This window comes from Ovis aries, chromosome 1, assembly GCF_016772045.2.
Source record: "Ovis aries strain OAR_USU_Benz2616 breed Rambouillet chromosome 1, ARS-UI_Ramb_v3.0, whole genome shotgun sequence".
Lineage (NCBI taxonomy): Eukaryota > Metazoa > Chordata > Mammalia > Artiodactyla > Bovidae > Ovis > Ovis aries.
In genome coordinates this window covers 266778487-266790839 of record NC_056054.1, presented here as the reverse complement: position 1 = coordinate 266790839, position 12353 = coordinate 266778487, and the positions used below count along the sequence as shown (strand labels likewise).

Sequence of the window (12353 nt, the reverse complement as noted above, 5' to 3'; positions counted from 1 at the left end):
GCCTGGCCACCATGGAGCCCCTCGCCCACAGCCCCCCTGCCTGCTGGGACCCCAGCCTTCCTTTCCTCCCAAGCTCCCCTGGTGGGCGTGTCCAGTGAGGATCTGAATCAAAACGCCTACCCCCAGCTGTCCTCGCAGAGAGCTCAGCACCTGGCCTGGGCTGCCCAGCCTCCCCCTGTATATCACCAACTCCAACCCTTCCAGACCCAGCCTCTAAGGAAACCTGTCAGGTTTTCCTCGATAACAGCCCCCAACGCTGCCTCTCCTCACGCCCTGCTGAGGGCCCCTGTCCAAGTGCTCAGCCACCGCTGCCCCTTCCTGCAGCCGATGGCCCTTGGGCAGCCCCACTGACCCCAACCTCATCAGGGGCCCATCCCCCCCTCCAGTCACTGACCCCTGCCAGCTCCCACCTCCTCAAGGCCCACCCACCTCCCCAAGCCCACCCTGCTTCCCCCTAACACGCCTACGTGCCCTCTGCAGAGCACACAGTGAGAGAGCAAGATTTCTGAGGTGTGAGCAAGGCCCCCACAGACTGCCCGCATGCTCGGATGTGGGGCCGTGGGCCAGGTCAGACTTGCAGACCAGCTGCCCTCCCGGGAGATGCTTGCACATGGGGCTAGTCAAAAGCACTGGGCTACTTATCACCAGACACTGCCCCACTCTGTCTGGTTTCTGAGAGAAGATGGGACAAAGCCAGAGGAGACACATCCAAGGTTGACACTGCTGTTCTGCCTGCATCCCCTTGTCCATGTTCCTGAGACGTCAACAGCGGTGTTTCACATGGAAATGCTTGTGTTTTAACAGGACAACTTTGGGAAAAGGGTCTCTATTGTTTTCCATGTTTTGTTAACTGTCTGAAACATTCTAAAAGGTTAACAAAAATATCCCATTGTTCAGTAATAATCTCGAAACAAAATTTTATCTCATTTGGAATGAAACTATAGCATATGAGGTACAGCAAGAGGCTGAACACACAGGGTCTAAACTAAGTGCGCCAAGGTCGCCTTTCCATTCACAGCAAGCCCACTTCCTCATGGATTTCAGCTCAGAGAAGACTTCCGTTTGAGGATAGCACGTCGGTGAACATGGCTGCGAGTAACAGGGTCAGGACGACACCCACCTGCACATCTGCTCGAGAACAGGAACGCTGACAGCACAGCACCTACAGGCCCCTGGGGTCGGTGCAGGCCCCTGAGGTCGGTGCAGGCCCCTGGGGTCGGTGCAGGCCCCTGGGGTCGGTGCAGGCCCCTGGGGTAGGATAGCTCTGCCATCCCTCACTCCGCCCAGCACCCTTCTCTGCAGGGGGCGCTGAAGCCCACGTCTTACCTGCTTGGCCGAGTCCAGGACCATGTCCAGGAGGCCATCCACCGCCAGGCCCAAGCTCTGGAAGATCCTCCTGACAGGCTGCTCACAGTCCAGCGTGCGCTCTGGGCTCAGGAAGAAGCTCTCACACACGTGACTGCTGATCTCAGCTACCGACGAAGTCTCTGCACACTCCGCCACCGTGCCGTCCGGCTCCAGGGAGGCCACATCAAGCCCTGCCCACACGTCATCCAGTGCAGGGGCTGCAAGCAAATACATACAAGGGCTGTGCTGCAAAACGCCCACAGGGAGCTGGCCTGGGGCCTCGGTGCAGGGCTGTCAAGGCTCACCTGTGGGGGGGCTCTGGCTCCCCGGCTGTGTGGTGGGCGGGCTCCTGTCCTCCAGGCAAAGCCCCACGCGCTCGCCAATGCGGCTCTTCAAGGCAATGGCAGTCTGAAGCGTTTCCCCAAACAGACCCAGCAGCCGCCTCAGGGTATCCTGGAGAGCTCTCCTGGGGAGGTGGGGGGCACAGCACAGCATCAGCAGAGACCAGCCCCGCCTGACCCACACACGACAGCGTGACTGTGACCAAGGCACTCTTCTGGAGGCCGTGTCCAGCCTGCCAGCTCTGGGCAGGTGCCCCAAGCAGCACAGGGGCTTCTGCCAGAACCTCCCTCTCAGCCACTCCCCCTCCTGGCCCCAACGTGACTGCGTAAGCCCAGCCCATCACTGTGGCGCAGTCCTGCTGGCTCTCAGGAGACACCGGTTCACAAGTTAGAAGTCAGCCCTAACCCATGACCCATGAGCATGGGAAGGCAGGCTCCCCAGCTTTCACTGGGGCCACAAGAACCACAGAGTTTGGGGTGTCAGGCTCTCCTAGGGTGGAGTCCAGTCTCTGAGCTACAGCCCCCAGATAGTCAGGGGCATGGGGACCCCGCCCAGGGTGTGGCCCCAGGGGCCCCGAGACATCAGGGATTGTGCCCCCATCCATTCACAACTCACAGCCTCACAGGAAGCTGATTACCCAGACCTATAACGTCCCATCTGCAGCCCCCTCACCCAACCACAAGTCAGCTGGAAACAGCATGCAAGGTCCTCATGGAGACGATGAAACAATGGATAAACGAGACCAAGCCCGTGGCCTCCGCACAGCAGCCCGCCACCCCACCTGCTCTCCTCTGACCCTCAGTGCTATGCGCACGGCAGCACCGCAGCACTGAGGATGAGGGTCTGGGGGTGACGGGGACCCCAGAGCAGCAGGACCACAAGATACCAGCAGGGCCAGGCTGAGGGACACACAAAGAGGCACAGAGAGGCCAGCCTGAAAGCGGCATTTTACTGGGCAATGCTGAGGCAGTGGGCCCGACAGACAGACAAACCTAACTGAGCAGCCCCTGGCTCACTCTGGATGCGCACAAGGGGCAGAGCCAAGACATGCCTGATGTTGGGTGGGCTGGTCCTTCAGTGCAGCGTCACACCCCGTAAACTGGCAACACGTGAAGGGCTGGCAAAGCGAGGTGGGGTTATGCAGGTGACAACTCAGCGCCCATCTTGGGGTTTAAGACCTCCCTAGACAGAGAACCACGAGGCACAGGGTCTCATCTGCCAGATGCCAACATGTACCCCAGCCATGAGGCAGGGGCGGCCACTGACCTCTCGCCGTGGGACAGGTCAACATCGGACTTGAGCATCGCTATGAGAGCAGTGCCCTCCTGGTTCTCCCGTTCCCGCCTCTGCTGAAGTTTCTCCAGTTCGGAATGGCGCTCCTCTATCTCTCGATTTAAGGATAAAATCTGGTCTTTCAGCTGTTGAAGAAAAATTGTCAAAAGCCTCAGTTAGAACAATTTAGTTAAAAATAAGTTTCTATAAGGAACTTTCTTCATCTAAGAGCAGCTCTGTGGGTTGAGCGGATGGCAGGATGGGGCCCATCAGGTACACAAAACGCAGGCCTGAGGACAAAGAGGGTGTGATTTTGAAACCAATTAACTGAAGAATACAAAACAAACAGTAAACGGTTTCAATGCTGCACATGGAGGGAACTTAGGAATAAGTGCAGCTCTTATAACCATGTCCTTGGTTATGATGGACTAGGACACGTGGGTCACAGGAAAAATAAAGAAAATGGAATAAATGGACAAAAAATGGCAAGTTTTAAGATGACAAACAACGACCAAATGGACAAAACAGACACTGAAGAGGAACTGCCCTGCTAGCACACGGAACATGTGCCTGGACAGCTTGAGGCCAGCACAGCCCCGGTGCCAGCGTGTGGAAGGTGGAGGGCCCTGGGGTCCGTGGTGCAGGCACCGAGCCCACAGACAGCAGACCTTCTCTCTGCTGGCCCTCCTCCCTCCTCAGCATTTCCAGCAGCTCCTCCTCCACTTATGGTGGGGTTACATCCCTGGTGGCTCAGCGGTAAAGAACCTGTCTTAAAGTGCAAAAGACATGGGTTTGACTCCTGGGTCAGGAAGATCCCTTGGGGGAAGAAATGGCAACTGACTCCAGCGTTCTTGTCTGGGAAATTCCATGGACAGAGAAGCTTGGTGAGCTAAAGTCCATGGGGTTGCAGAGTCAGATACAACTTAGCAACTAAACCACAACAACAAACCCATGGTAAACTGTGAATATCACAAATCAAAATGCATCTACCACACCTGCCAATGGACAATCTCGCTGCCATGTCTGTGAACAAACGATGTTGCGGCCAACCAGCCACAGCTGCCCTGAGCCCTGAGGGGACTCAGGATGGCAAAGCACCGGCAGGGGCCCGGGAGCTAAGGTGCAGATCACAGGACTGGCTTCAGTGAGCCCACACTCCACACCTTCCCGCACACAGACAAGCACTAAGCTCCTTAACCTGACATGTCCGGTTTTCCTTAATTAACAGCAACCTTTCGAAACGGAAAAGCAGAGCAGTTTCTTGATCCAGAATGGCCATCAGTGCATCGGTCGTTCACCTTTGTGACCACGTGGCTGATGGGGGACTGTGGCTGCCCTGTCCAACATCACAGAAGAGTGCTGGACTGCACAGAACTAGCTCCGGAAAAGACGAAAACCCAGATTCAAAATTCCAAGTATGGTTTCCATTGAACGTGTATCGCTTTCACACCATCGTGAGGTAAAAAATTCCTAAATCAAACGATTGCACCAGATTGTGTGTATTCAATAACCATTAACCTTAACAAAAGACTTCTAGGAGAAAACTATAAAATTCAGTGGCAGAAATTAACAAAATCAAATAGAAAGAGATATTCCAGAATCTCAGAATGCCTGTGTTGTACGGACGCCCTTCTCCTTAAAGGCACATAGAGATCGGTGCGTTTCAGCCAGCCGCATTAGGAGACTGATTGAATAGTAGGGCTGGCACAGCTGGGCTCCCCCATGTGCAGCCCCTAGACCTTCACGGCATGTGCACTGGGCGCCCAGCCTGACCAGAGGAGTCCAGGAGGGAAGCCAGGGGCTGCCCACATGCAGGGGCTTGCTGACCCCGATCCACTGGACCACAAGCAGGGCAAGGACACGGCACATAGGTCTCAGGTCAGTCTCCACAGAAAAAACTCAACTCCCTTCCTCATGTCCTCCCAGGTGGAACAAAAAGACAAATTATAAAATAACCTCAAGATTTCTTCAGCAACGTACAGAAAGCATAACCCTGAAGGGAAGAAAAGTAGTAAAGTCAACAATTAAGAACATTCATTCATTCAAAGATGACAAAAGGGGCGGGGGGCGGGGGGAGCGGAACTCACAAATTAGAATACAGAAGTACAAAAAAACTTCCCCAAATCATTTAAGAAAAGGACAAGCAATTGTTTCAAATAGAAAAAGTGGCCAAAAATACAAAAAGGTGTTTCACAGAAAGGGAAACAAGTAGTCCACAAGCCTGGTAACAGACACGCAACCTTATCAGTAAACTAAGACCAAGAGACACCATTCTGCTGCCACAGAACTGGCAAGCGTTACACAGTAAGAGGGTTCCAGTGATGATGTGGAGGGACAGGAGCTCGGGCGCAGGACTGGCAGGCCACCCCTCCTGGGGCCTCTCGGTCCTCTCCGCCCACCCCCACCATGCCCCGCCCATCAAGCTCCTACCTCGCTTTGTAAAGGCAGATCACTATATGTATTTCACAATTTCTCTCTTAATTCAGAATTTAACATTTCTTTTTAAACTGTACTAGTACTTTTATTACGTCAAGGCTGTATATTGTCACCCTGCTTATTTAACTTCTACGCAGAGTATGTCATGAGAAACGCTGGGCTGGAAGAAACACAAGCTGGAATCAAGATTGCCCAGAGAAATATCAATAACCTCAGATATGCAGATGACACCACCCTTATGGAAGAAAGTGAAGAGGAACTAAAAAGACTCTTGATGAAAATGAAAGAGGAGAGTGAAAAAGTTGGCTTAAAGCTCAACATTCAGAAAACTAAGATCATGGCATCTGGTCCCATCACTTCATGGGAAATAGATGGGGAAACAGTGGAAACAGTGTCAGACTTTATTTTGGGGGGCTCCAAAATCACTGCAGATGGTGACTGCAGCCATGAAATTAAAAGATGCTTACTCCATGGAAAAAAAGTTATGACCAACCTAGACAGCATATTCAAAAGCAGAGACATTACTTTGTCAACTAAGGTCCATCTAGTCAAGGCTATGGTTTTTCCAGTAGTCATGTATGGATGTGAGAGTTGGACTGTGAAGAAGGCTGAGCGCTGAAGAATTGATGCTTTTGAACTGTGGTGTTGGAGAAGACTCTTGAGAGTCCCTTGGACTGCAAGGACATCCAACTAGTCCATTCTGAAGGAAATCAGCCCTGGGATTTCTTTGGAAGGAATGACGCTTAAGCTGGAACTCCAGTACTTTGGCCACCTCATGCAAAGAGCTGACTCAATGGAAAAGACTCTGATGCTGGGAGGGAATGGGGGCAGGAGGAGAAGGGGACGACAGAGGATGAGATGGCTGGATAGCACCACCGACTCGATGGATGCGAGTCTGAGTGAACTCCGGGAGTTGGTGCTGGACAGGGAGGCCTGGCGTGCTGCGATTCATGGGGTTGCAAAGAGTCGGACACGACTGAGCGACTGAACTGAACTTAGTACTTTTATTAGGATTGTTACTGTTTTTGGTCCTTGTTATAAAATTGCAGAGGTTGTGAATGATGTAATCTCTAACCCTATTCTGCCCATGAGCCATGTTAATTTTAGTATTTTTTACAGAATGAGAAGGTTTTTTTAATATTGCATATAATGTAACAGCAGAAATGCCTGGTACACTGAAGAACCAGCTCAAGAAATGCTTTGAAAGGCTCTTTCTTCCTGAGACTTCCCCCTTCATCTAAGTCCTGGGCCCTCCCTGCTTGGCAGCACCCTCCGACACCTCCTCCTCCTCCTCCTCCTCCTCCTCCTCCTCCTCCTCCTCCTCCTCAGGGCTGGGCTCCCAGCACTGGGGTGGGGGGGCGAGGTGTCTGCAGCTGAAACATGCCCCTTGACCTGCGACTGTTACCCTGAATCTCACTGTGGGTAATTTTTATATCATTGGTGCTAAATTAAGTCAGACACACTGTGTGCAGTGTTCACAAGTCTGAAGGCCCAGCTCCACCACTCGGCAGTCCATGGACTTTTACCGAATTACCAGGACCTCTCCTGGGCCTCAGGGTCCTGAGAGGGAGAGAACTGCACAGAAATGAGAAAATTCTGCTTATAACGTGCTTAGGGCAGTGTGTGGTACACTGCCTCCAAGATGTGAAAAAGTTCAAATCCAGTGACCTGGATGATGATAAAGTCAAAGAAATCAGTACTATTATGACTCTGGAAGATCGCACAGTGGGACAATTGCTATACACATCCATATTTTCAATAATAATAATGGGAAAAAAATCCAGTTCAAAATTGTCAAGGCTACTATTCTATTGTTATATACACATCTCTTATGTATGTAGTTATGTATATGTAGGTCTGTGTGTATAACAATGTAACAGGAAAACATGTATTTATGACATTTTATTCATCTGGAACCCTTATCCCTGATTCTAGGACTTAGCATTGGGAAATAAATATCTCTTTTGATAAGCCCATATAGTCATAAAAAAAAATTAACTAATGCCATTTGCAACAACACGGATGGACCTAGAAATTATCATTCTAAGTGAAATAAGTCAGACAGAGAAAGACAAATACCATATGATATTACTTACATGTAGAATCTAAAAAAATGATACAAACAAATGTATTTATAAGATAGATGCTTCCCTGGTGACTCAGTCAGTAAAGAGTCTGTCTGCAGTGTGGGAAACCCGGGTTCAATCCCCAGATCGAGAAGATTCCCTGGAGAAGGAAATGGCAACCCACTCCAGTATTCTTGCCTGGAGAATCCCATGGACAGACAAGCCAGTCAGGCTATAGTCTGTGGGGTCACAAAGAGTCGTCCATGACTGGGTGATGAAGACTTTCACTACAAGACAGAAATAGACTCACAGATTTGGAGATACATTAGGAGCTTGGGATTAACATATACACACTACTGTGTATACAGGTAACCAACAAGGACTGACTGCGTAGCACAGGGAACTCTACTCAATATCTTGTAATAATCTAAAAGGTGAAGAATCTGAAAAAGTATATACATTTGTGTGTGCGTGAGTGTGTATAACTGAATCACTTTGCTATACACTTAAAACTAACACAACATTGTAAATTAATTATTTTATAATTAACAATCTGCATTGCAGGTGGATTCTTTACCATCTAAGACACCGGGAAGGCCCCAAATTAACAATACTTCAAAAGAAAAAAAAGAATCAAGGACCTACCTGAACAGATAAAAATGGTTATGAAAAGATGTCCAACATCATTAGTCATTAGGGAAATGCAAGTAAAAACAAGATATCACCTCACATCTGTTACGATGGCTATTATTTAAAAAAATGAAAACAAGCATTGACAAGAATGTAGAAAAACTGAAACTCTCATGCACTGTTGGCAGAAATGCATAATGCCACAGCCGCTGTGGAAAACGGTTCAGCAGTTCCTCAAAAGTTAAACACAGAATTATGTGACTCGTCAACTCTGTTCCTAGATATACACCCCAAAATATCAAAAACAGGGACTGAAACAAAAGCTCGTGCCCCAATCCGCACAGCAGCATTATGCCCAACAGCCAAAAGAAAGAGATGACCACTAACAGATACCCATCAACAGATGAACAGATAGACAAAATATGGTGTTTGCATACAATGGAATAATATTATTTAGCCATATAAATGGAGAAGGCAATGGCACCCCACTCCAGCACTCTTGCCTGGAAAATCCCATGGACGGAGGAGCCTGGTAGGCTGCAGTCCATGGGGTTGCTAAAAGTCGGACACGACTGAGCGACTTCACTTTCACTTTTCACTCTCATGCATTGGAGAAGGAAATGGCAACCCACTCCAGTGTTCTTGCCTGGAGAATCCCAGGGATGGGGGAGCCTCATGGGCTGCCGTCTATGGGGTCGCACAGAGTTGGACATGACTGAAGTGACTTAGCAGCAGCAGCCACAAAAAGCCACCAATGTTGATACACACACTATGTGGATGGACCTTGAGGGCATGATGCTAAGTGACATAAGTCAGACACAAAACAACGTATGTTGTATGATTCCTCTGAAATGAGATCCCTAGAGTAATCACAGAGGCAGAAGGTACAACAGTGGGAACCAGGGCTGGAGGGAGGGGGATGGGACTTATTTTTAACAAACACAGAATCTCTACTTGGGATGATGAACAGGTTTTGGAAATGGACAGTGGCCACAGTTGCACAATATTCTGAATGTGGTTAAGGCCACTAAACTGTACACTTAAAATGACTGAAACAGTAAGTATTATGTTAAGCATATTTCTACCATACACAGAAGAGTATTAACAAAGAAAAGATACATTTCACATACCTGCAGAATTTGATTATTCTTCTCCTGTAGCTGCAGAGACAAAGATTCTTTCTCTTTTTCATAAAGAGAATGTGCCTTCTCATGTTCAAGTTTAGGTATCTCCTCTTTTTCATGCAAAGCAGCTTTTCTTTCACTTCCAAATTCACCCTGTATAAAAGTATACTATTAACAAAAAATGCCATTAAGTTACAAAATTATCCTTGCTCCATTTCTCTGCTGCTCACTAGAATTTAATTCATTCAAACAAATACTCATTGATTCCATACTCTGCATCAAGAGAAATGATCCAAAAGACCTAGGCCACTACCCTCAGTGAACATACGTTCAAATGTGCTTATCATAGAGAATATAAAATAAAAAAAACAAACCAGCCTGCTACCTTTTCCAACAGTCACATTAAAAAATTTCCGTCATCAGGGTATCGTGATCATTAAGATCCAATATATTTAGAAACCTAAGTTCCTCTCATTTCAAAAGATAAACTCTGTTTCTTCTTAAATAATAAATATTTTTTAATAATGCTCATCTGATTAGAATATATTAATGAAATAAGCTTGCTTTTTTTTTAAACTACAGAGGTAGTACTTTCAGAATGACAGAAAAAGGACCTCCAAAACATCACTCCTCTACACTGAGAACACTGGCAAAAACTGTCAAAAATCAGCTTCTTCAGAAAATTAAAGTGTCATTAAAAACAAAGGCCGAGTCACCACAGAACAAGAAACTTTGGGACTTTTCTGGTGGTGCAGTGGTTGAGAATCTGCCTGCCAACACTAGAGACAAGGATTCAGTTCCTGGTCTGGGAAGATCCTACATGTTGAGGGGCAACTAAGCCTGTGTGCCACAACTATTGAGCCCACATGCTGCAACTACTGAGCCCCCATGCTGTAGTTACTAAAGCCTGCGTGCTACAACTACTGGGCCCGCATCCTGCAACTACTAAAGCCCGCATCCCGCAACTAAAGCCCACATGCTACAACTGCTAAAGCCCACAAGCTACAACTACTAAAGCTTGCATCCTGCAACTACTAAAGCCTGCACCCTGCAACTACTAAAGCCCGCGTGCCACCTCAGAGCCTGTTGTAGCCCACCTAGTTGTAGCCCACAAGCTACAACTACTAAAGCCTGCATCCTGCAACTACTAAAGCCTGCATCCTGCAACTACTAAAGCCTGCATGCCACCTCAGAGCCCGTGCACCTCAGGGCCTGTGCTCTGCAACGGAGAAGCCAAGACAATGAGAAGCCTGTGCGCCACAACTAGAGGAAGCATGCACGCAGCAAGGAAGACCAAGAGCAGCCCCTCAAAATCTTAAAAGAACAGGAAGCTTTGAGTGGTTGAACCTGCCCTAACTGCATCACTCCAATCTTTGGGATCTCCTTGAAAATGCAGCCCAGGGAATCTCTGGTGGTCCAGGGGTTAAGACTCAGTACTTTCACAACTTTGGGCTTGGATTTGACCCAAGGTTCAATCTCTGATCAGGGAATTAAGATCCTGCCACCCAAAAAAAATTTTTTTAAAAAAAGAAAATTCAGCCCAGCAGTCATGAGGGAAGGAGGAGGGACAGAATGGGTTTGCAGCTCCACCAAAGCAGCAACACCAACTGTCACTAACTGACCTGTCTGGCCAGCTCATTGAAAAGCTCCATTCTCAAAGCTGGTTTTTATCTGATCTGAAGCAGAGTTCTCAACAATCCTATTCCCAAGCCATTTGTCAAAATCAGTTAGCAACCACTGTTTAACATCTCAGCAGCCTGAGGCAATAACAACAAGTGGAGCTAATAAGAGGGTGATCGAAAACTTAAAAGGAAGTGAAAGTTCAGGCAGAGATATAAACTGCCTGCCAGAGCACTAAAGGGCCATTAGGACCAGAGCCCCACAGTAAAGAGATAAAATTATAAAATGAAACCAACAGGCATTTTGAAGCTTAGAAGTACAATTACTTAAAGTTTCACTGGAGGGACTCAACAGCAGATTCAAGTGGGTAGAGGAATCAGCCAACATGAGGATTGGTCAAATTATTACTCAGATTATTCAGTCTGGGGGACAAAAATAAAGAAAAACAAAAGTAGGCTCCAAGGCCTCTGGGACACCCACATAGACCAACAAATACATAATGAGCATCCTGGAGGAGAGGACAGAAGGAACGGGCAGAAGAAAAACTGAAGATAACGTGGCCAAAACCTTTGCAAATGCGATGAAAAAATATTAATTTATACACAGAAGAAGCTCAATGAACTCCAAGCAGGATAAGCTCAGAGAGGCATACCTGGACACATCATAATCAAACTGTTGAAAGATAAAATATTGAAAGCATCAAGAGAAGCAGCCCAACAAAAGGACTCCTCAACCGGAGTATGGCCAGCTCACTTCTCATCAGTATGTGAAAGTGGTAGTCGCTCAGTCATGTCCGACTCTTTGAGACCCCCCAGACTGTAGCCTGACAGGTTTCTCTGTCCATGGAATTCTCCAGGCCAGGATTCTGGAGTGGGTAGGCGTTCCCTTCTCCAGGGGATCTTCCTGACCCAGGGATCGAACCCAGGTCTCCTGTATTGCAGGCAGGTTCTTCTCTACCATCTGAGCCACCAAGGAAGCCCTTCTTATCAGAAACCAGAAGCCGAATGGCAGCAGGATGCCTTGTTCACAGTGCTGAAAGCCAAATAATGTCAACCAAGAATTCCATATCCAGGAAATGATCTTTCTAAATGAAGGAGAAATTAAGACATCCATAGATAAATAAAAACAGAATTAATCAGGAGACTAGAAAGGAGACTAGACGTTAACTTGAATACACAAGAATAAAGAAAGAACGCTGGAAAACATTACTATATAGGTAAACATAAAAAACAAAACAAATGCAGTTTTTGTTTCTAAGTCTTTTTCCCTATGTGATTCAGAAGACAACTGCATAAAGCAATGAGCACGAAGTGTGCACAGATGTTCTTTGTATGACAACATCAGCACAAAGGAGGAAGGAAGGGGGGACGGAAGCTATGTAGAAGGGTAGCTTTATAAACCATTAAAATCAAGTTGGTATTAATCTGAACCATACTGTTATATGGAGAGAGAAGAAAGCCTTCATAAGTGATCAATGCAAAGAAATAGAGCAAAACAACAGAATGGGAAAGATCAG

The 12353-nt window shown here is 47.7% G+C and overlaps 1 protein-coding gene across 11 annotated transcripts in view; it reads right to left on the bottom strand.

Annotated features, from left to right (window-relative positions):
- Positions 1-12353, bottom strand: part of PCNT (pericentrin) — a 106580-nt gene that overhangs the window by 56900 nt on the left and 37327 nt on the right. For 8 of the 11 annotated variants that reach the window (XM_060396101.1, XM_060396119.1, XM_060396120.1 and 5 more), the window contains exons 16-19: positions 9224-9385; positions 2956-3107; positions 1653-1813; positions 1327-1565 (exon numbers count right to left, since the gene is read on the bottom strand). In XM_060396101.1, the coding sequence (XP_060252084.1) occupies positions 1327-1565; positions 1653-1813; positions 2956-3107; positions 9224-9385 (714 nt within the window). The remainder of the gene's footprint in view (positions 1-1326; positions 1566-1652; positions 1814-2955; positions 3108-9223; positions 9386-12353) is intronic. The other 3 variants (XM_060396117.1, XM_060396127.1, XM_060396129.1) reach the window with 1 other exon arrangement.